We start from the raw sequence: 22306 nt of genomic DNA on the forward strand, positions 1-22306 counted from the left end.
GTGGTTTGTGGGCGCGACTTCTGGCGACGGAAGTTGTCGCGTTGCTCTTACCTCGGGGAGGTTCAGCTAACTGAAAACCTGAAAGTGAATCGGTTTATGGGGAGTGGGAGCCACGCAGATTAGGTGAAGAATGAATTTCAGCAGGTGGCACGCAGCTCACCACCTCCGAAAATGATCACGGAATAGTTTGGGTCAGCTGCAACCCCTCTGCCATGGGCAGGGACAGCTCCAGCCCCTTTTACTCCCTGGAGCCTCCTGGTGTTTGACATTTATGCTCACAAAAATGTCTACTGTTCTCTTCGAGGTACACCTGGAAATATCTCCTTTTGAGGAGTGGGCTCAAGGCTGAGACTGGCTATGCTCTCTGTTCCACCCAAGGTGAGGTTGATCTCTGGGGAAGGGGAGTGAAGGAAAAGAAATAGAACAGAAACCAACTCTGACTTCGAGAGGTTTTCTTTGACACCAGCTGCTGAGCAGCCCATTCACAAAACTCAAACACACTTAGATTCTCTTTCATGAATGACCGATCTCTTGACACCGCTGAGTGGTTTTGAGGAAGAAAGGGAAAACCACAACAGTCGGGAAAATGTAAGTATATAGCAGCTATTGAAAAATTGCTACTCTGACAAATATTCCAGTGGCAGCTGTGAGTGAGCGTTCCTCTCATGGCAGTGAGTTGCTCTGAGTGGATGTTTCAAACCTTCTTTGCCTGCATCCCACTCCCCAGTGCATTGCCCCAGCTGAGAAGAGTCCAGCTGCAGACCTTAGAGCCCCAAAGCATGCTCAGCTCCCAGCAGCTTGTCTGTCTGTCCTGGAGAACACCAGCACAGTGCTGTGAGGGAGGTTCTCACCACAGGTTTATCTCTCAGTCAGATTTCTCCCAGTACACTTGGCTCCCACACTCACTGACGAGCAGCCATGTCGGGCTATTTACCATCCTTTGAGAGACTTCAGCTTTGCACTTCACACAACACAATCAGAAAAATAATTGGCAGCCATGGATATCTCTAAACAGAGGTCCTAGCAGAGTAAATACTGCAGTTATTCCAACTCTGAGGGATTCTTTTCTCCTCCTTCTAGAAGCTACTCTAAGCTCCTTTGACTCATCACTGAAGGCTGCACCATGAGCTGGAATGACACTGCATCTTGAGCCGAGTAATGCTGTCTCATTCAGTTCTTACTAAAACAGAATAATACTGATTCTTTCTCCATAGCTCTGTTGTAATGCCATGACATGTAACTCACAAACAGAGACAGGCACATCCCATAAATTCCTTCTGCTCAGTGACAGCTTGGAGCCTTTCTGTCCCTCGGTAACCTTTGTCCCCTGTGTTCTTAATCTCCGACAAGTGTCAAAGGGAGATCCCTACCCTGTAAAGCCTCCAAGTCACAGTGTTTACACCAGAAATATAACATGGCCATCTTCCTGCAGCACTCTCATGGCAGGAGCACATGTTCTCGTCCTCTTGTCAGGTAAAGTGTCCTCTCAAGATGCCAGAGGCTTTGGATTGAATCTTGTTGCACACTGCAGCTTTCCTGTAGGGCACAAAATCTTTGAGGTTAGGAGAGAGAAATCGGAAGCAGACAGTTTCACTTTGAAACAGGTTATTTTAGGATGGAAGGAACACAGGTCGTCATCCACATGCACTTAAGGCAGGCCTGCGTTCTTCCTACTGAGCTGCTCCACATTGTACAAGATGATTTATGGCTTTATAGAGCAGAGAAACAGAGAGAAACTTGAACTGGAGACTGGTGCCCTCAACTAGGCTCTTCTACTTGGTAGTACATGGTAAGGATATATCTTCCTTATGCATACTTATACAGGCATACCAGGTGGAAGATCCAGGAAGTACTCAAAAAAGGCTCAGATGGCTGTTTTTCCTCCTTTCCTGACAGAGTACCCAAGCAGACTTGCCCCTGTTTTCCCTTCCTCAGTTGCCAAGAAAATCTTTGACGTTTACTTCCTGCTCTGTCATTGCTAAGACACACCTCTGAAAGCAGGAAGGTCAAATTGCTTTTTTGTTGAGATGAGAACTAATCCTGGTTCCTCTGTCAGTCTTGGAAACAATACACAGGCGTCTGCATGCTTAACACAGAACCATGGTTTCTACTTCACAGGCAAATGATAGAAAATACAGGAGCTCTGAGACCAAGTATTTCAGCAGTAAGGAGGATCCAGAACTTAATGAACAGTGAGATAAGCTCTGGGTGTATTTCATGCCCTTCTTCGAATGCAAACCTCTCCACAGGGAGAGGTTTTAAATAGTCATCATTTGCTTAGCTCACACATGGTTTCCCCCAAGGTCTGGTGCTGCTACCCCAAATGCATTTTTTCCAGTATCAAAAATTAGTTTTTCAGGCCAAGTGAATTTTCCTGTGATCAGATTTCCACTTGACCATTGGCTATTTGCAGTGCTTATATGCCTCTGCCAGCTGTTGCTTTGTGAGAGGAGACTCGACACTTTCAGCTGAGTTGGACACTTTTCAGCATTGGCTTGAATGTGCAGTCAGCACATTTTTAAAATTTTCTTTTTAATTAAAAGAATTTGTGCACTAAATCAAGGTTTTTTGCTTTCACTATCCCTGACATTCTCAAGAAAATCACACTGTGCTTCATGACTTCTCTGTAAGGGACTGTTAAAAGAAAGTGGTTTGGAAGTCTTTGCAACAGTGCTCCCATTGTCATTATAATCACTCCCTTTGGGAAGCAAAATAAGTGGCATTAAGTTTCTGAATTAATATAACTGTAATTACTCTGCAATTAAGTTCACAAGCAATAAGAAGAAAACCCTTTATATCAAAATAGCTTTACTTAGTAAAAGCATTTTAAGCACAGAGTAACTTGAGTGGCTTTTGCTGTTTGCATAAGGAATTGCCATGGTGTGCTGCTATAATAAGAAAAATCCAGGAATTCATTAAACTGAGAATTCAGATTTAGTAGACAACTTAAAAGACATTTATTTTTTAAAAAACACCAGTTTTGTGCATTTGCAATATTGTTAAACACCAGGATGTTGTTTAACAACTCTGCAAATGCACAAAATAAAACCAAATCTGCAAATCTTGGCTAAAGTTTTGTTTAACTATAAGGCTGTAATAATGGTGCCTCTTTATATTACATGGCATTTCAAAATTTCCATAGGACTTGGCAAAGAAGGAATGGGCCTGTTGGAGTGCACAGGCTTTATCTTACAATCTAAGAATTGTAAGATAAAACAAGATGAATCTGGTGCTGGGGATGGAAAGATGAAGCATGGGCTGGAAGCCAGGAGATGGCTGTTGGCATTGCAGTTTTCAGTCTTGGAAAACTGACTGGGCTGACAAACTCGGGCATATATTTGTGAGACACTGAGGACCTGCTTCTCTGACAATAAGCCAGCTTGATCCTGGAGGCAAGTACTTCAGGGTCAGAAGGTATCTCAGTATGTATATCTGAGAGGATGCAGTTGGGGTGGGGTTCAATAGTCCTCCAGGCCAGGCAGCTAAGGCTGCCTTTCAGTGAAAACCAGAGAAATTTATCTCTGAAGATTTGGAAATAAAATGAACTTCTGCTTAAAACAGCACCAAAGCCTTCAGCTGAAACAAACTTGGGGTAAGGAAATTACTGCTATCACCAATAGTTCTAAAGAAAAGTAGTGTCTGATGCTTTTTGAAATATCTTTGGTCATCTTCCTGATCAGACTGAAGAAATTTCTTAATTTGGTTGTTCAACTAAGCCACTGTAGATTAGTACCCGGACAGGGAACTTTACTTTGCCCATTACCCTTCCTGCCATTTAGCACAGCCAAGGGCAAAGCTGCCTTGTCCAGCACGATGGACCAACACAGAGGATACAGGTGTGTCCTTACCTGAAAGTCCATCTCAGCCAGGAATATGGTACCTCCTCATCATCAGTGTCATGTTGCACATCTGGGTGTGCATTTATGCTTCTCCATCTGGATACATTAAAGTGGTAAAGTTTTTTATTCAAAGGCCTTTGTTAAGTATTTGCATGCTTATGATGCTGGTGCATTACTGAAGGGTGCCCCCACCCTAAGAAATGTAGTCTGGGCATGTTATGGTGATATGACCACCAGTTGCATTTTAGCCTGCCTTTCCCCTGGCTTTTCAGATGTAATCCACTGTTTCACCTTTTTTAGACTGTTACAGGTATCTGACCAAAAGCAGAAATACAGGAAAGACAGCAATGCAGTAGGAAAATACGATGCAAGGCTGATATGAATCTTCCTGGCATGGACTTACTGTGAAGCCTTGTGATAAACCAGCATCCCTAGTCAGAGTTTGGCAGAAAGGTCTAGGTAGCAAGGATAAAGCACTGTAACTCTATCACTTGCTGGAACTGGTTTCACTGCCTGATTTCTGAAGTGAGAAGTTTCCCTTGAGGAAAGGGAGGTAGAGAGGAAAGGAAGGTCAACATCTCCTTTAACCAAAAAGTCATTGAAGCCTCTGCTTCAGATTTTGACTAATGGTAAAATAAGAGGAGAGGTAATTGCTTAAAATCCAAATTAGGTCATTTTCCCAAAAGTGCACAGACTGATTGATCATTACAGAGTCAAGCTGATCATTAACCACAGCTGGTTTTCCTCTGTACAATCCTTATTCTTCTATTGGGCAAACAGGAAGATGGTTGAAGATCCGAAGAGAAAACTGCTCATGGTTCTTGCTCTCCTCTTGCTGCCCAGCTCAGCACAAACAGGTAAGAAAAACATGACTGCCTGGCAAGGGATTGAAGGTTTTACAGAGAAGGATCTGAATTCAGTTCTCCCTAAACAAGCTGTATGTCAAGAGGTCCTGGCAATAACCTTTTTATGTTCTGGGGAGAAAAAGTGGTGCAAGAATTGTCCTTTCTTCTCTTATGCTTCGATTCAATCACCCTCAGTGATTTAATTCCATTAACCTGATTTCCAAGAATGATCCAGGTTTACCTGAAGAGTAAGGATGCAGAAAAGGGACCACTTGGCCTCTGGCAGTGGCATCTTTGCCACATTGCTTCAAAAGGTCAGCAAGTGTGATCTGCAGTAGCTGAGAGAAAAATAAACAAATGCCACACTTCCATTTCTTTCTTGAATTGTACTGTCAATGAGACTGCCTTAGAGATCACATCTACAGTCCCACATCACCTGCAGCTTCATTGCAGTGCACCTCCTGCCTTTCCTTTACTGATGATCCCTCTCATCTTATGCCATTTCTGACTCTCACTGTGCTGGTACTCGCCCTGCTTTTGCTACTTAGACTGGCTCATGACCTACAGTTTTTCCAAGCAGATCTCTAAAATTATCTCTTTTTTTCCTTGTCAGTGCACAGGAAGACCAAATAAACAGCAGTGAGGGATAGTCACATCCTTCTAGTGGAATCTGAATATTGAATCTCACCCCTTTGTACTGACCCATAGGCCATATTTTGTCTAGCTGGTGTAAAGTATCTTCTGAGGGAAATTGGGAAGCTGATTGTTCAATTTTAAAATACATAAATGAACAATTATTTTATTATATGCCAAATTCAAGGCTGTTTTGCTTCCTCCAGTCCAGAAAGAAAGGTGCATGTATTGTTATTGCAGCAGGATTCCAGCTCTTAAAGTGACACTGCTAGTGACACGTACTGCTGAACTTTTGTGCTTGCTTTTTAGCCTAAATTTCCTCAGGTGTTTTACTAGCTACAGTTCAGATGTTTATTTTTTGCTGTCTAGGTCAAAGTGCCTTCCAGCAGCAACCTTTTCATTCTCATAAAGCATTTTCATCAAGCAAATTAATTAATTGTGAAATTATCATTGACATATTTTTTCATCAGCATTCTCATGTTTTATCATTGACATTCTCATACTTCTGGATTTTTAATGCAATTGTTAGTTAGACTTGCACCTTCTACTAAGCCTACCAGAATTTGAATACTCCCCATTCAGTGGTGACTACCTGTTGGCAACTGTTTTTTCAAAAATCTAACAGCCACCTCATAAATGTACTTAGTAACTGGTGTAGGTGGCCAATTTGCTTAAAAAACCCAGCGAAATATCACTCACCTCATGGTAAAACAACTCTCAGAAGTCCAAGCTGGGTATGATATTCATGGTTATTTCCCCAGACAGAGCTGGAATTCCCTCAAAGGACAGAAACAACTTTATCTGTCAGGTAAAGTTTCCAGAATTGCCTCATTTTCATTTATGCTAGATACTTTTAATCTTTATCAATAGAAGTGAAATTGCTACCTTCATTTTTGTGATGAATTAGAACGAGGGGTGTTTTTTTCCCATTGTACAGACCCAGACTAAATGTGTCACTCCCTCCCTCCTGTGCAGGGAATACAGACAGACTCTCAGAGCATCACTGCACAGACTTCCAGAGAGCCAATTTCCTACGGGGCAGGAAACTTAAGGTCCAGTTTATTCTGTTCACTTCCTCAAGCCCCAGCTGCGGAGAGCTGATTTCAGATGATGATAGCATCAAGAACTGCAGCTTCAACAGCAGTCTGGAAACCAAAATCATCATCCATGGCTTCAGGTGAGAGAAAGAAGAGCACTGTGACTAAGTTTTCACTGGTAAATTAAACACAGCACGAGTTAATATCTTTCCTTCTTTCTTCCTTCCTTTCTTCCTCCTGTCTCTCTCTCTCTCTCTTCCCACATATTTCTATTTCTTTCCTTTTTTCAGCATTTTCCATTAAGAAGTCTTCTTTAAGATTCTTGTCCCTTTAAACAATCTTGGATTTCATGCCCAATAGCCTGGGTTAATGAGCCATTTAGAACTCCAAGCAGACAGATTATCCTTCTATTCTTGAAAGTGTTGGGACTGAAGCTGTTTTTTTTAACTGCCATCATTCTGCAAACTTCTGTGCCATTTCTCAGTCAGGTGTGACCATATAATATTATTTGTTTTGAAGTGCAAAAGCCTGAATAGAAAGTGCATAGAAAACTGAAATGAAACCATAGCAAATGCTGCAGGGTCTTCGCAGAAAGCTAGCTGTTGCCTCCAAGTGAGACAGCACACTCTTCACCAGATAGCATTAGAGGAACTGGGCAAAACAGAGCCTCTTCGGTTTCCCTGGAATTCTTTGGTATAGATTCTTATTTTTGATTGTCTAGAGATGAGAAAATGTAGCAGTGAAAGACCAGATGATCTGGCCAAGGACTTCCTATCAGTGGCAGCAGAGAAGGATCCAGGTGTTCCCAATCACCTCACTTACTCCAGGTGGGCTCTGTGGTGGCTAAATGAATCATCACAGAGAGAGTGAGATCTCAGCCTGAGCCCTGCAAATGTTCTCTCATTCATTAAAATATGTGGTTCTCTCCCGAATCAGAGCATTCTGGAAAGTGTTATTACACCACTGCAAAAAAAATTTCCAGGTGTGGGTGTCTGGCACCAAAAATAACTTCCAGCCACTGTCTGGCAGCCTCCTCTGAGACATGTGAAGCTCCAGCACCAGTGAACATCACAGTGGCACGTGCCCTGTTTGGGGAACAGCTAACATCCTTGTCTCTGGTGACTCCACAGGGCTTTGGGTACCAAACCTTCCTGGATTGAAGGGCTTGTCCAAGCCATACTGCACACCAGCCAGGTGAATGTGATTGCAGTAGACTGGGTTTATGGGTCTACAGGAGCCTATCCCTCTGCAGTGGAAAATGTCACACAGCTGGCCCTCACCATCTCACAGTTCATCAGCAAGCTCCTGGTAAGCTACTGTGCATTTCCAGTGCAGGGAGCATGGCCAGGCAGCTGCTCTCAACCTGCTGTATCCAGGAGTTGGACAAGTGAATTTTTTTATTCCATATTTTTACTTTTTCCCTCTCCAAATCCAGGCTTGAGCATGCTAGCATTTTACTTCTTCCTTCAGAGTTTTGACATTTTCTGGAAAAAAATTCCCAGTTGTCAGCTGCCTCTCCAGTTCAGAACAAACCTAAAACCTGCCTTGGGTCTTCTCAGATCCATATTTACTGGACAGTCTTCTTCTGCTGAGAAATTTTGTCCAGGAAGCTAGCAGGAGTGAGATTTGAGGCTATATTATATTTGCTCCGGACTTCAGATGTACTTTCTAGTATGTGAAAATACCGAGATGTGTCCCATTCTGTTCATGCAAAGCACAGCTGAACAAGACTTCTGCAATCAGGGTGATGAATCCTTGTAAACTCTCCTTTAATTGAGATGTAATCCTTGTAAATGTAATCCTTGTAAACTCTCCATGAAATGTTTGCAGTGCTGACCAACCTGTTTAGGGCTGGGTTTGCATCTGTGGACCTGAAGAAAGGTCCTGAAAAACAGAAAGTGCAATAGCCATAATTTCCTTAAATATTTAGTTTCCCACTGTACACCTCAAAAGCAATCCCACATTAGGAGAGTTACAGAGCTGCTGGGTGGGCTGGGACAGGGTATTTCACCTTTCTGCTACAGAAACAGTAATTTGTATTACTGTCACCCTGCAGGCCCTGGGAGTCTCAGGGACATCTATCCACATAATTGGGGTAAGCCTCGGAGCACATGTCGGGGGCCTGGTGGGTCACTTCCATGGCGGTCACCTGGGACGGATAACAGGTATCACCACACTGAGTCTGGGGTCCTCACCTGCCCTACGAGAGAGAATGAAAGAGCAAGAAAGGGGAGTCATTCAGAGCAGTCTTTTAATTTCATAAGGGCTCACTAGATCCAAGCTTATGGGCTTCTTCCTAGATTCTGACAGCACCTTTCAACATCAGTCCCCTCCATGCTGCCAAAAGAACACAAGTATTTGTAAAAACGTCTTTCCATCTTTGCTACACTCTTTGCTCAGCAAAGTACAAGCCCTCATGACTAGTGAAAGCCCACAACACTCATAACCTTTGCTTCCAAATTACAGCATGCACATGTGGTTCTTAGAACTAAAGCCCACAATGCAGTTGTGGGGGGAAAGCAGGAGTGAGCTGCTCTGCAAGAAAACGTGAGCTGAGAGCCAAGGGGACAGTGAGGTGGGCAGTGGCCCCACAGACAAGGGATGCAGTTCTGCTGTGTCTGGGCAAGAAGAGCAGTCCAGTGACAGGAACCAGGGTCATCCAGAGTCTAGTTGGTAGTGATAAGGCAAGCCTAAGATCAAGCCAGGAAGTCAAATCAGGACCAAGCCTGACCAACAAGGCAAAGGCCAGGGCATGGCATCCTGACCACACAGCTCAGGCAAGGAACAAATGCAATAGCCTGAGCCAGCGCTGGGAGGACCCAGATGAGGCTCCTTGCTGTTCTCCCCCACAAGTTGGCTGTTCTCACAGTAGGCTGGTCTAATGTCACCCAACTGTACCAAATCAGAGCCAACCTTAAACACAGCCAGACTCCTGGGTGTGAGGAAGAGGCTCCACTAAGGGGAATTGCAGAGCAAAATGGTTATAGGTTAATCCTGTCATTTAGAGGTTTTGGTGCATCAGGACCTGTTCAGCCTTTAGGTGTGAAGCATGAATAAAGTTACAGAATCATTTAGGTAAGAAGAAACTTTGGAAGTCACACTAGTCCACACACCACCATCACCCCTCCTCAAAGTGGGGCTGCATTGTATGTCATATCAGACTGTCAAGGGTTTTACTAAATTCTGGGAATTCCCAGTGACAGATTCATTTTGATGGGAGAGGAATGTCACTAAAAAGGAACAGACAAAGTCTCCAGCAGTGTGGCCTCAGCTCTCAGTCTGCCTCAGCTCATGCTAGTCTGTCTCACAAAGGTATCCTCAGGAAGGGCTCACCACTCTTGGCTGGGCAGTCCAGAGAAATGTTGGTTCTGTTTTCACAGCTACCCATGCTGCATGAAATACAGGAATTTCCTAATAGGAAGTGAATTTCATGTTGAGCCCTTGTTAAAGCTGTAAATCAAAGTTTACATTAGGAGAAAATTGGAGTAGCCTTTGTCCTGCATGAGAATTTTGTGATCAGTGATGTCTTCAGAAGCAGACACATTTCCATGAAACCATGGTAATTAATTTCAGAGTTAAGCACTCTTCCTCTCTATGTTGTCCACATGTAATAGAAGTTCTGCAGATTTATTTGTTCCATTTTAAACTCTGCTCAAATACAATCCCTTTTCCACATTCCTGTTAATCCTGTGATTTTATAGGCACACTGGGAATTGCAGATTCCAGTTCAGTTTTAGAAGCCTGAAGACATACTGGGTTAGACCCAAAATATGCCTGATCTCATCTCCTGCCTCCTCACAAATTCCTCAAACAGGAATTTGACCCCTGAGCCACAATTTGCTGAAGTGTATGTTCATATTAGGTTTCTGCCTCCTCACTAAGAATTATATGCCACACTAAATAACAATTTTCAAGCTTTTAAAGCTTTTAATTACAACTTGGTCTGTGGAAGTGGGTGGGGAACCTCTCAGCTTTTTGTGCATATCAAGATTAAAGACCATTGCAGTCTTATTTTTAGCTTTTATTTACAGAAAGAACAGAAAAGAAGGTTTTTCCTTCTTTTCCTCCTTCCCTCTCCCCTCACAAATGCAGACATGCCCATTTGTATATTGTTGATATTGCCTTCTCCACACAGAATTAATGAGACTGAGTCCAAAACTGTGAAACCAGCCAGCTCCAAGGTTAAGTGGCACGTGGAACAGATGTGCTTCCTAAACTATTGTTGCCTGGGGAGTGAAAAAGTCTTGTGAGGTCACTTTTCTATAAAATGAGAGCAGGATACACCTCAGGAAAAAAAAAAAAAAAATTAATCTGCTTCTTGGTATTGCCAAGAATATTTTCCTGTGTTCCTTTGAGTCCACTGAAGTTGCTTTAGGAACAAGTTTTAGACAAAAATGTAGATAGTTGCTAAAGACTCAATTTTATTTGTGGAGAAAGGGCTCAGAAGCCTCTTTGGTTTAAAATTGTTTGGTAGTATGAAACTTCTGTAGTTCCTGAGTTGATTAATGCCTAGGGTGCTGAATTCACCACCTAACTGCTGATCTGCAGTGACATTTCTCAGACTGTAGTGCTAATACACACAACAGTACAATTTGGGAAGGCATTAAAAAGTTTGATTTTCTTTCACCAAAACTCCAAGAGACACTATGCATCTTCTCTGTCAGAGCTATTTAAGGCTCAGTCACCTTTAGTTAAAACAAATACCAAAAGGTTATGGAACAGCAGGGACAATGCAAGGAAGCTGTAGCGGAAGTTGGCACTGGCAGAAAGTATTCTGGAGCTTAATCACTGAGACCTGACAATAATTTATTATATCTGCCTAGCACTATTTTTAAAGTTCTAGATAAAATAACTGGTCCAGAAATAAGAAAGAGAGGGGCTGAGAAGTACTTGTTGAGGTGTTTGATTTTGTTACAGCCCTGGATCCTGCAGGCCCTAAGTACACCAGAGCCAGCCCCGAGGAACGCCTGGATCCTGGGGATGCCCTCTTCGTGGAAGCCATTCATACTGATGCTGACAGTAAGCTGGCTTCCCCCTTCCTCAGCCTGGCCTTCTGTTCCTCCTGACATCATCATTGCTAAGGATTCTGTATATCATTGTCCCTTTTTTTGCCAAACTACTATGAGTTGAAGTTCACTCTGAGGAAGTTTCTTGTTAAGAAAGGCTTTGATGATGAATTCATACCCCAGAGCTCTTCAAACAACAGACAGGAGGAGATTTCTACAGTAGAGTGAATTTAAGCAGTACCGGCTTGGCATGACTTTTACTTCCAGAAGGGAGTTTTATAGGTCTAGCCTCACTTTGTTTTTTCCTGCCTGATGTAAGAAAGGTTCCACCCAGTCGGAAGGTAACAGAGTCAAACCAGCAGCTGGTGCAGCAACAGAGTAACTTAAAGCACTGAGGATCTACATGGGCAGAACATGGGCTAAAGAATAATGTGGTGCCTTTGAGTCACATCTTTTGCCTAGGGACCACAAAAACCTCTACCAAAACAACTCTCAATTATCCTTTATAATCCCACATTAAGACTGTGGTGAGTTCTCCTTTACTTAGAATCAAAAACTAGAGTTGCTGAGCTCGTGGTTAAGACACAGTTTCCAGTAATTTTGATGGCAGGGCCCGGAGCATTTTCTTCTCCATGCATCAAACCTGCACATGTAGAAGCAGGAAATCTGGCCTTGATGTCTCCAGCATTAGGGCTGGCTCCAGTACTACTAATGCTCAACCAATTATTGGGACCTGTCATCAACACATAGGGTAAAGCCTACCCAAGAGCCAAGCCTGAGAATGAAGTGGCATTTGACCTCCTTTCAGATTTCGGGATCCGGATTCCTGTAGGCCATATCGATTATTTTGTCAATGGAGGCAAAGATCAGCCAGGGTGCCCCCGATTCATCTCTGCAGGTAAGAACACTCTCTGGCCAAGCAGAGAGCTTTCATGGCCATTTAGCAGACTGTGAAAATGCTGTTTGGCAAGCAGCTCTTGCTACAGCCAGGGCAGTCAGTAAAGCGAGATAAACATATTCACAGCCCACATCTCTCCTCAGCAGTACAAGAAACAGGTGAAATTAAAATCACATACAGATCAAGTGTCTTGGCAGCACTGCTGTCAAGAGATGTGATTTTGGTAATGCTTCTCTGTTTTACAAAACCCTAGCTTCAGTAGAGGTCACACTTTGCAGAAAAGCTCTTAGCACTAACGAAAGTTGGTTTTTGTTCTCGTGCTCAAAGTTGTGTCTACTTAGAGAGACAGTTCGTACAATTACTGTCCTTTTCTTCTAGAGAAGAGGACTTTCCACAGTAAACAGTGTGGACTCATTAACATTCAAGTATGTTCTGTATGAGTCAGCTGCATTGAGGGTCAGCTTTCCTGAGATACCTACAGTACCTCATTTCCCATAGCTGGGGTTTCAGCGCAGGTGGGAGTCAAATCTGCTGCACTCCCTTACAGAGAGCTTGATTGATGGCCTGATTGATGGGACACTGACAGAAACAAGATAGCTCTGTGGTCTCTTTCTTCCAAGGGATTTGGTCTGAGAGATAGATACACTTGTAACTTCCTGCAGAACTTTCTTCCAGGGGGATCTGGGCTTGTAGCCACATAAATGCCCTGCAAAATGTAATTAATGGGAAGGTGATTGCTGCAGTATGTGTTCCTTCACTCCCAGTTCCTTGGGAATGAGCAAAAAGCCTGAAGCTGACTGGAAGAATCATGGCTGCTTTTCTCTGGTTGATTTTTTCCTTGCAGGCTATAACTTTCTAATCTGTGATCACATGAGGGCTGTACATCTCTACATCAGTGCCTTGAGCCATCCCTGTCCCATCGTGGGGTTCCCCTGTGCAAGTCATCAAGATTTTCTAAATGGTCATTGCCTGGACTGTGCAAAACCCTTCCTGTCCTCCTGTCCCAGAATAGGTACAGTACCAGCATGAGACCTTCCTGGAACAGATGACAATACATTCCTGATGGTGTCAGTGCAGAGCATGGGATGTAGTCCAGATTTGTCTGAGCAGGATTTGCTTTGGATCTGTTTGGGAAGAGTGACAAGTTGTTTTGTTTTCAGGCTTCCATAAATGCACTATAAAAACTCATATATTGCCCAGAGTTGAACAGCAAAATCTTGAACATTTCTGATCTTTAAACATTTCCTAGAGTCCAGATATGTGTTGAAAGAGAGTTTACAGAATCACCTGCCAGAATGAATAAGGCTGTCAGCTCAAAAAAATGTCTTGTTTAGAGGACTAGATGGAAATTTTAGTTCAAGCCTGAAGTTCCAGTCTTCTACTACTTCAACTGCTCAGCATTGCTGAGTCACTTCCTTTTCATAAATTTCTGCCATGGCCACTCCAAAGAGGAATTCTTTGGACTGGGAGAAGGTAATAGGTTCCTCTTTTAGGCTTCTGAAACTGGGCTGTGGCATGAGGAAAGGAAGTGTCCGCTGCTACTATTTGCAGTATGGTACCAGAGGAACATAAAGAGAGGCCTTTTTTGGTATTAGTTGTCTCAGATCAGCCACCTCTCCCCCATCTCACCAAACCATTTCGCCAGTTATTCAGTGATGCAGGCCATGAGTTATGGTGGTTTCCTCATTTGACCAAGGAATTCAATTTCCCTTCTGTTTGCACTGTCATTTACCTCTGCACTAAGTTTCCTGATTTGGTAGTCTTTAGTCTTGCTCATTTTGCACAGATGCATCTGACAGCAAAGTTTGTTGCAGAGGAATGAAAAGAAAGCCACCAAGAGGTTCTCTGGTGATGATTACCTGGGGTAGCCAGAGGAGGTTTTCTGAGGGAATGTTAACCCGTCAGACACCACAAAATTGTACTTGCTCTGATTTGCACTGGTATAAGAAAGGGACCTGTTCTCCAAAACAGGGGAGTCAAGCAGGGTGAAAAAAGGTGACTGATATATATTATATTTCTGTTATATTTTCTTACTTATATTTTTGTTATGTCATTCATGGCTTTTCCTGCCCTGAGTTTATTTCCCCCCTGCAGGCCTGCTGGAGCAGGCAGGTGTCAACATGAGCAGGTTGCCCCAGGAAGTGAAAGTTTTTTTAATGACCAGTCCTTCAGCCCCATTCTGTGGTAAGTAGCATGAAAGAAAAAGGAGCCAGAGGGGTGTTGGCTAATGAGGCAGATCCTCTGAGGAGCCCAGGTAGTAACAGCACATTACCACATCAGAGTCAGCTGCTGTGGGCTATGGGGTCTGAGACACACCACTGAAGAGCAATAATATTGCACATCTCCTCCATAAAGCATACCAGCAGATATTTTAGTGTGGGCACAGCCCTGAAGAAGCACAGCCACATGTGTTTTCAGGGCTGAAGTAAAAGGGATTGAAAGTGCCTGTCTGTTCACACTGGGCTATACAGACATGCCCCTGTGCCTCACATAGCACAGAAACTTGATTTTCTCATATGTTTGTTTAATCTTTTCTGCTGGTGGGGCCAGGGAATGAGTGCTCTTTTGTCAGGGCAGGTCCTACAGAGAGTATGTGTCCTCACACCCACATTCTTTGCTTCATGTGTCCTCACACCCACATTCTTTGCTTCTTGCTCAGTATACCACACCCTGGTTGAGTTCCAGTTGCAGAAGAAAAGAAACAGAGTCACCAGCATTGAGATCAGTTTCATCAGCAACAGTACCAAGGACACAGCAAAAATCACCATGTGAGTGACAGTGCATGCTTCTGGCCTGTTTTTTCACAGCTCCATGAGTGAGGATGTTTATTCTAGGCAAAGCACGGAAACAGCATATTTCCCTGAGTGATGAACCACAATCCTGTTTCTTAAGTCCCTCCACATTTTCCTTAAATGCCCTCAAGAATCAGGCATGTGCTACCATTACTTAGTAACCCTGACTGGGTCCACATCTTTCCCAAGTGCACAAAGCAGCAGGAGCACCCTGGGAGCCCCAGATTTGCATATTTTTGTGTGGCTATGCTGATTCCTTTTCCACACCATACCCTGACCTGGCTTCACTTAAACTGCAATCACTGTCAGATAGTTATTAGCCCTGCTCTGGCAGATAGGGGTGGCTTACAGCAAGACCCCAATCCACCAGGGGCTCCAGAGGGATGGACTTTGTGGCTTAGACATATCTCTTGATGCCCAAGAGGGCAGCAGTTGCAAAGAGGAGACAAGTGCACTTCAGCACAGTCAGAAATGTGTTAGTACTTTCTGCCTCTGCAGTAATGCAGCAATGCTCTCACTCCCATTGCAGACAAAAGCAAGGGGCAGGTGACCAAGATCCACTGTGTAGACAGAAACATGCCTCTTGAAAGCACCACCCTCCACCAGACTGTCTGAATTAAAAGATCAGACTCCACAGCTTCCACAGCTCTTGTCACCAGGGGATCTCCCCACCACAACAAGTTCCGCAGAGTCTTCCTCACTTCTTCCTACTCCTTGCCCATTGCTCTGGTCTGGGAACCACAATGCAGCTAACACATGCTGCTGGCTGCCTCAGGAAGCAGGAAAGCAGCCTGCTAAAGAGTCCTAGGCAGCTCTCCTGGGATCACAGGGATCACAGTGCTGGCTCCCACACAGTCCTTACTGCTAAGCCAAAATATTGTGACCTACTTGTGTTGATATTGTGGGCCTACTTGTGTTGCTGACTCAGTCATGGGCACCAGGAGGTAGGGGGAAGAAATGGGGAAGGGGAAACCACACTCTAGGGTACTTTCCAGAGTGACGCAGATGCTTGGACACAGATTTCCAGCCAGGCACCACAATTTGGGTTGGTACTCCGGCCTGGTGGAGCTCAGTCTGTTCAACTCCTGGTTTGGAAGCCAAATGTGCCTTTTTCACAGCAGGAGGGAAGAAATAGTAATGCCCAGGTCAGACCAGGACCGTGCAGCGCTTCCATTGGCAGTTGTCAGACACTAGGTTTGGTGGGAGTCCAGCAGGAGGCATGTGAGCGCTGGAGGGAAAGGAAGTGAGCCAGGCAGGCAATCCCGAGGCTTTGCTGTACCCTCCGCTTTTAATGAGACAGTGGAGTTAGAGCAGGGTAACCTGTCCAGAGATGCCCTGGGGGGGGGAGCAGCAGCTGTGTTTCTCTTAAATGCCTTTCTTAGAAGCACAAGGCTAAACTAAAAAATTTGCTTACAGCAATAAACCTACAGATTTGAGAGCAAAAAAATGAAGATATCCCTTTTATTTCCCACTAGCAGCAAAGGGCAAATTTCCCTGCTGTAGGCAAAGCTCAGCCTTCCAGTGTAGTCAAGTTCAGAGTATCAAATGGGCATCTAAACATAGATCCTCACATCACAGTTGAGACACTGATCGATCAGTGACTTATCTCAGATGATCTGTCATGTATATCATCCTGCAGTTTCCCAGAAGTGCAGTGGGACTTACTTGGGAGTGTTCAGCTAGTCTCAGACCTTCAGCAAAGGACTCACATGGGTTGTGTCTTGCCTCAAACTGCCCTTCTCGTCTCCTCCCCCAAATATCCATTCCAGACTTACTCCTCCCTACATGTTGCTCAGAATGCCCCAAGAGACATGTCCCAAAGGTTCAGTAGCTGACATGGGCCTGATGAGTGAGGAGTTTGTTACACAGGACACTTCCCAGCTGCACTGCTGTGTGCTTGCACATCACATGACATCATCCCCCACATCCAAGAAAACATACCTCTAAAGTCAGCTAAGTCTCATAAATCCATCCAAACGTTGTGCAGGATTGGACCAAGTGTCAGTCCCAGGAATGGCTCTTTCAACATGCTTAACTGTACTGCATTCCTCTGTCCATGGAAAATATGCCATAGAAAGATGGCCTCCATTTGCTATCCATTATTCACTTTTATAACTACAATTTTGACATGCTTCTTATTTTTAGCATCTTCAAGCCAGACACAGACACACAAAACCCAGCAACTACTGCTGCAGTCTCAGGGAGGGACTGGGTGTGCTGGTGTGGATTGGCTGCTGTGAGTGCTGCTGTCAGCCAGTGCCTGAGAGTTTGGTTAGCAGAATTGTAGGCTCTTCCTGACCCTTTTGTCACCACTCCCCTTTCCCTGCCATCATGTTGCTGATAAGTCATCCAGGTGGTTCTGGGACTGTGCCAAGCCAGCTGCACATGTCATTCTTTGTGAGCACAAGGAAATAAATGATCTCCATGCTCAAGGAGGTGCCAAGTAGATCAAGTGCAAGGCCCCCTGGATGGACTCCATAGAAGGGACTTAAAATACCTGGGTAGCACAGATCTGTGGCACACAACTCAATGGGCTCTGGTCATTGGCTCATTACCAAACCTCTGTCATTTCTCAGTTCACATTGCCTGGGTAAGAGCATAGGATGGACAAAGGTCCCTCTATCTAAACATCCCACCTTCAATATAATCAAAAGCAAGTAGCTAGAGAAGAGTATAAAAAATCTCCATGTAAGCATATAGCAATACTTCCCCAAAGAGTTTCCCTCTGTCTAGTTACATCTGAGGGACTTTCAGAGCCAAAGATGAGATCTTTATCTTTACTAGCTTTTGTATTCCACAAACCTGTCCAGTCCCCCTCCCTTGACTTGTGCAGTCATACAAGCTTCTTGGTATTCACACCATCCCAAATCAGGAATTTTAACAGCATGAAAGGAGTGGTATTCTGTGCAGTGGGTATTCTTTTTTGCCTGACACCTCTTAGCTTTCTTTGGGGACCCCAGTTTGTGTACTGATTCCCACTGATCCCCATCCATTTCATAGATGTTGACTTATCTACTACATATGCCTCTGTGGCAAGCTGAGCAATGTTTCAATCAATATGCAACAGTAAGAAGAGTTGGTGATGGAAGGATATTTATACAGCAATATTCCTGAATACAGAGATCAAGCATGGAGAGACAGCCTGTAAGGTGCTCATGCAATGCCTTGTTTTGACAAATGAGTCTTCTCACTCCATTTTATTATGTGAGGGCTTCCCAATAATACTGCAGATTCCTCCAGTGTTTCCCTGGATCTGCACATGGACTGTGTCTGCAGGTTGACTGAACACATCCCTCACATCGCTCATCCTGCCTTGCAGACCTAAGGACCAGGAGACAGGCAAACGGCTGCTGGTCCACCGAGTTCCCCTCTGCCAGATAAACAGTGTGACCCTGAAGTATATCCCCAAGAATCTTTTTTGGAGCAAGGATGAGCCATCCATTGTTGGCAAGTTCTGTGTAGCACCACTGCCTCTCAATAGCAGGTAAGCCTCAGCAATGTCATACAGGGATGCACTGAACCTATGGATGCAGCTTGTGGTTTGAAGCAGTGCATATTTTCCTTCTATTTAGGGAAACACTTAAAAGGTCTTTTCCATCACCTCTGTGTCCCTATGTAACTAATTTTGCATTTGTGAAAGAGAAAAGCTACAAAGGTAGTTTTCTAGGAGTTTTCTAAAATTCTTTCCCCAGGATAAAAGTGTTGTGCTATGGAAGGAATAGGGCTGCAACTCACATCACCTTGAAAATACTTAAATCACAAGCCATGGCAAAAGCTTGTACTAACTAGAATTCTTTTGTCCTTGTTTGCCCTGTCCATCTTCCCCTGTCTACAATGGGCCTCCATCTAAAACATGACAGGTGAACATTTTTCAGGATGAGACAACAGAGGACCAATAATAACCATTTTGGCATTTTCTAGGTCAGACATAGTAGAGTATATACCTTCAGCCATAGTTACCTTTCCTGGAGTAAAAGCAGCCAAGTCCTTCTCATCCTGAGAGAGATAATTGTCTTCTCCATAATACAATATTCTTGACAGGAGTCTTGCAGATTCAAAGTTCTTGCAGGCAGGCCAAAACAGCTGGGTCTATACTGACACATTAAACTGTCCATCCACATTGCTTCTGAAATGCTGGCTCAAGGCTGAAGCAAGCTAGTGGATACTTCAAAGCAGGTTCAAATTCTGTTTTGTTGGACAGGAAGGAGGCTGAAGTTCTAGGCAGTAAAAATATATCCAGTAGACCCAGACAGGGGAAGAAAAAAGACAATTCTATATAAATACCAGGTACTGCCTTGAGTATAAGGACTATTCCTTACTAGCACCTGTTGCACTCCAGAGTTGGGATGGATGTGTTTTTATCCCTTATGAATGGGACAGCAAGGCACATTGCCTGAAAGAGGTGCTAACCTGCACCCCTGGAAACACTGGACTTGGCTTTGATACAGACAGAAACTGTGGAGTTGCACAGGCTCACAACTGTGCTCTTGTCACTATGCTGGGAGCACTCAGAGCAACAGTGGTGCTGCTCAGGTCAAGGGGAAGGTGAAGGACATAAGCCCATGCCATCCTTCCAGCCAGTTCATCCCAGCCAGGGCACAGCACTCCTTGCAAAGCAGTGCAGGGTCCAGCACTTTGCTTGCTTCTGTGTTAGGATAGCAATCTCCACCTGTCAGTGCCCAGCCTGACTTCTCTGTGCTCTTCCCACAGCAGGACAATGTCGTGTCTGCCCTGGAGCCTCACCCTCCCCAGCAAAACAGACATCTCCTATGAACTGCCTGCTGCTTGTGCCTAGCTCTACCTTCAGGGTACACAGAAGCAGAAAGGAGTCCTAAACCTATTGCTGCTCTCTGCTCTCAAATGATCCTTTCACCATAAAACTGGATGGGTTTTGTTACTCCCTGCATAAGGGGCAAGATGTCAAGGAACTGAAGTGCATGGCAGATTGACAAATACAAAGTTAACTGGTTATAGCAAAGTATTCCAGTTAAAAGACTGGATTGACACTTTTGTCTCACAAGTTCTGTACCCAGCTCTCAAAGTGAGACAGGAAAGTCATTTAATCTCAAGGTTTGAATCTGTATGAAAGAAGGAGTGGATAATATTACTCCTTTATAGTGGGAGTATTAGTATAATTCATTAGTGTTTTATATTAAACTGTCCTGAAATATTCATATTAAAGGTGAGAGGTATTCTTTTTCCTCAGCAAGGGCACATGAGGGAGTCATTCTTAGCCAGAGCTCCAATGGGAAACTCACTAGTTCCATCCACAAGGTGCTTTCAGAGGGAGACTCTGTTGATTTCACAGCATATAATTCTCTCTGAAGCTCACATGAAGTGAAGCAAACACCAGGAGCAGCACAGAGCTCTCACTTCCAAATTTGCACTGCGTTCACCATCTGCCTAGAAGATAGTAGGAAAATGGAGTATTGCAGCCACAGGGCCACGTAACACAAATTAATCCTAGGAACTCAGCACAGCTGTTCAGACCTGAAAAAGTAGGTGAAGTCTGGAAATAATTGGTGAAAGATTACAGTGGATGCATGACCACAGAAACAACACACCCACCCACACCTTTTCCATACCACGATACATATGCAAATTAAAGAGGTGACAAGTCTTTCATAATTTCTGCCCACAAATCACATCTTCTTTTGACTGTTTTCTCTGGTTCCCTGTACTGGCTTCACTGAGCAATAGAAAAGTGCACCAGGAATTCCATAATCAGGGTGAGGGACATGCTAAAAGCATTGAAGGATTGTCTCAAGTCATTTGCTGTCACTCCTGCTCCACTAGACAGTGTCACAGCAGGATTAGCTCCTGCTTTCAGTTCACATCCAAGATTTTAGGCCCTGCCTTATGACTGTTTGCAAGGACAGCTAACAAACACACACTTGGGAGGGGGACAGAGCTGGACTCTGACAACCTGAGAGAGATCCATGTTAGCTGGCACCATGACTGTAGAGTTTCCTGGGATCTTCTTGTTGAAGACTGGAATATAAGCTCAGCAGACACCTGTGAAGGGCAGTGTGTAATTCAGCCCAGCCTGGTCCATTGCTTTAGGCAGGTGTATAAGCACCTCAACAGATGGACCCAGTTCCACTGCACATTTCAGCTCCCTTGCAGAAGAGAGCCCGACAACTCCCTTGTCAATCTGCTGCAGACATTTCTGAGCTGTGAAAGGCAGTGGGGTCAGGCTGAAGCACCAGTGCATTGACAGAGCATGGTAACAACCATGAGCAGGATGATTCCTAGGCCTGGGGCAGCCCCATTCTCCTGCTCTGGTGTGGCAGCAAAGGCGAGCAGTGCAAGGAGCTGTGTACATCACAGATCTCACATACCCACCACTCCAGAGGCCCTTGGCAAGAGTGCCAGATCCCAAGGGCACAGGTTTTGCCCAGCTGAGACTTGCAAGACCAAACCAGACGCTGGGCCACAGCCCCTGTGTGAGCAGGGCAGGGCAGGTGGGGCCACCTCCACCAGCCCAAGGCTGACACAAAGCCAGCCCCACAGGCAGAATAGCTGTGCCCCAGCATTTGTGTGCCAACAGGCACTGAAGGACACCCTTCCCTGTGCTGATGGAAGGACCAACACTCCTTCCTCTTTCCCTGAATACCTGCCCTGGAAAGGCTTCTACTCCCACTGCTCAACTTGATTGCACCAGGCTCTGTGAGGATTCTTCCACAGGTATTTCCAATTCCCTGACTGAGGAAATGGCTGGGGAAGCTCATGAGACAAATCCTGTTGCAGCTGGACTTGGAAGAGGCCTTCCATCTCTAGACTATTTTCATTAAGGCATTGTTCTTCCTACCAATGGCTACTCTCTTCACAGATGTTTTGTATCCATTCATTTCTTCATTTGATGTTTGAGCACCTTGAGGTCATGCCCCCTTGAGCACACAAAAAGAAAGGGTTCTTACCTACACCTGTTCCCAATCTCAATTCATTCTCTTTCTTATTTCAAGAATCAATGCAAACAACCAACCAGAAGTCTTTTTTCACCAGCTTCTTAGAGAAATTGTACTTGTCATAAATGAGAAATCCTAACTCCTGGAAAAGTAATTTCTGGACTTACTAGAGTGGAGGCCCAGTGAGATGCATATTATCAAACTCTCCATTGCAAGCCCTTTACCAAAGCTGTCAGGTGGCCCATTTCCCCTTGCCCTATCCACTCTGTGCCTTGAGATCACCTCAAATGATCCCCCTCTTCAAATCCTCCCTCCCTCCCTCCCTCCCTCCAGCTGTTTTCTCCCTCT

At 44.5% G+C, this 22306-nt stretch overlaps 1 protein-coding gene across 3 annotated transcripts; it reads left to right on the plus strand.

The window, feature by feature from the left end:
* The first annotated feature begins 54 nt into the window (after positions 1–54).
* PLA1A (phospholipase A1 member A) lies at positions 55–20678 on the plus strand. 3 transcript variants are annotated; one of them, XM_085572259.1, is made up of 13 exons: positions 55–191; positions 305–378; positions 4620–4696; positions 6293–6494; positions 7485–7662; positions 8411–8519; positions 11272–11373; positions 12169–12258; positions 13103–13270; positions 14353–14442; positions 14918–15026; positions 18370–18534; positions 19761–20678. In XM_085572259.1, the coding sequence occupies exons 3-13, from the start codon at positions 4624–4626 to the stop codon at positions 19843–19845; spliced, it is 1371 nt and encodes a 456-aa protein (XP_085428385.1). In that variant the 5' UTR covers positions 55–191; positions 305–378; positions 4620–4623; the 3' UTR covers positions 19846–20678. The 3 variants fall into 3 exon arrangements, with proteins under 3 accessions (XP_085428385.1, XP_021404720.4, XP_085428379.1); XM_021549045.4 differs by lacking the exon at positions 55–191 and having other exon boundaries at positions 240–378; XM_085572253.1 differs by lacking the exons at positions 55–191; positions 305–378 and adding an exon at positions 449–588.
* Positions 20679–22306: the final 1628 nt, after the last annotated feature.

This window comes from Lonchura striata, chromosome 1 (genome assembly GCF_050655825.1).
Source record: "Lonchura striata isolate lonStrDom1 chromosome 1, ASM5065582v1, whole genome shotgun sequence".
Lineage (NCBI taxonomy): Eukaryota > Metazoa > Chordata > Aves > Passeriformes > Estrildidae > Lonchura > Lonchura striata.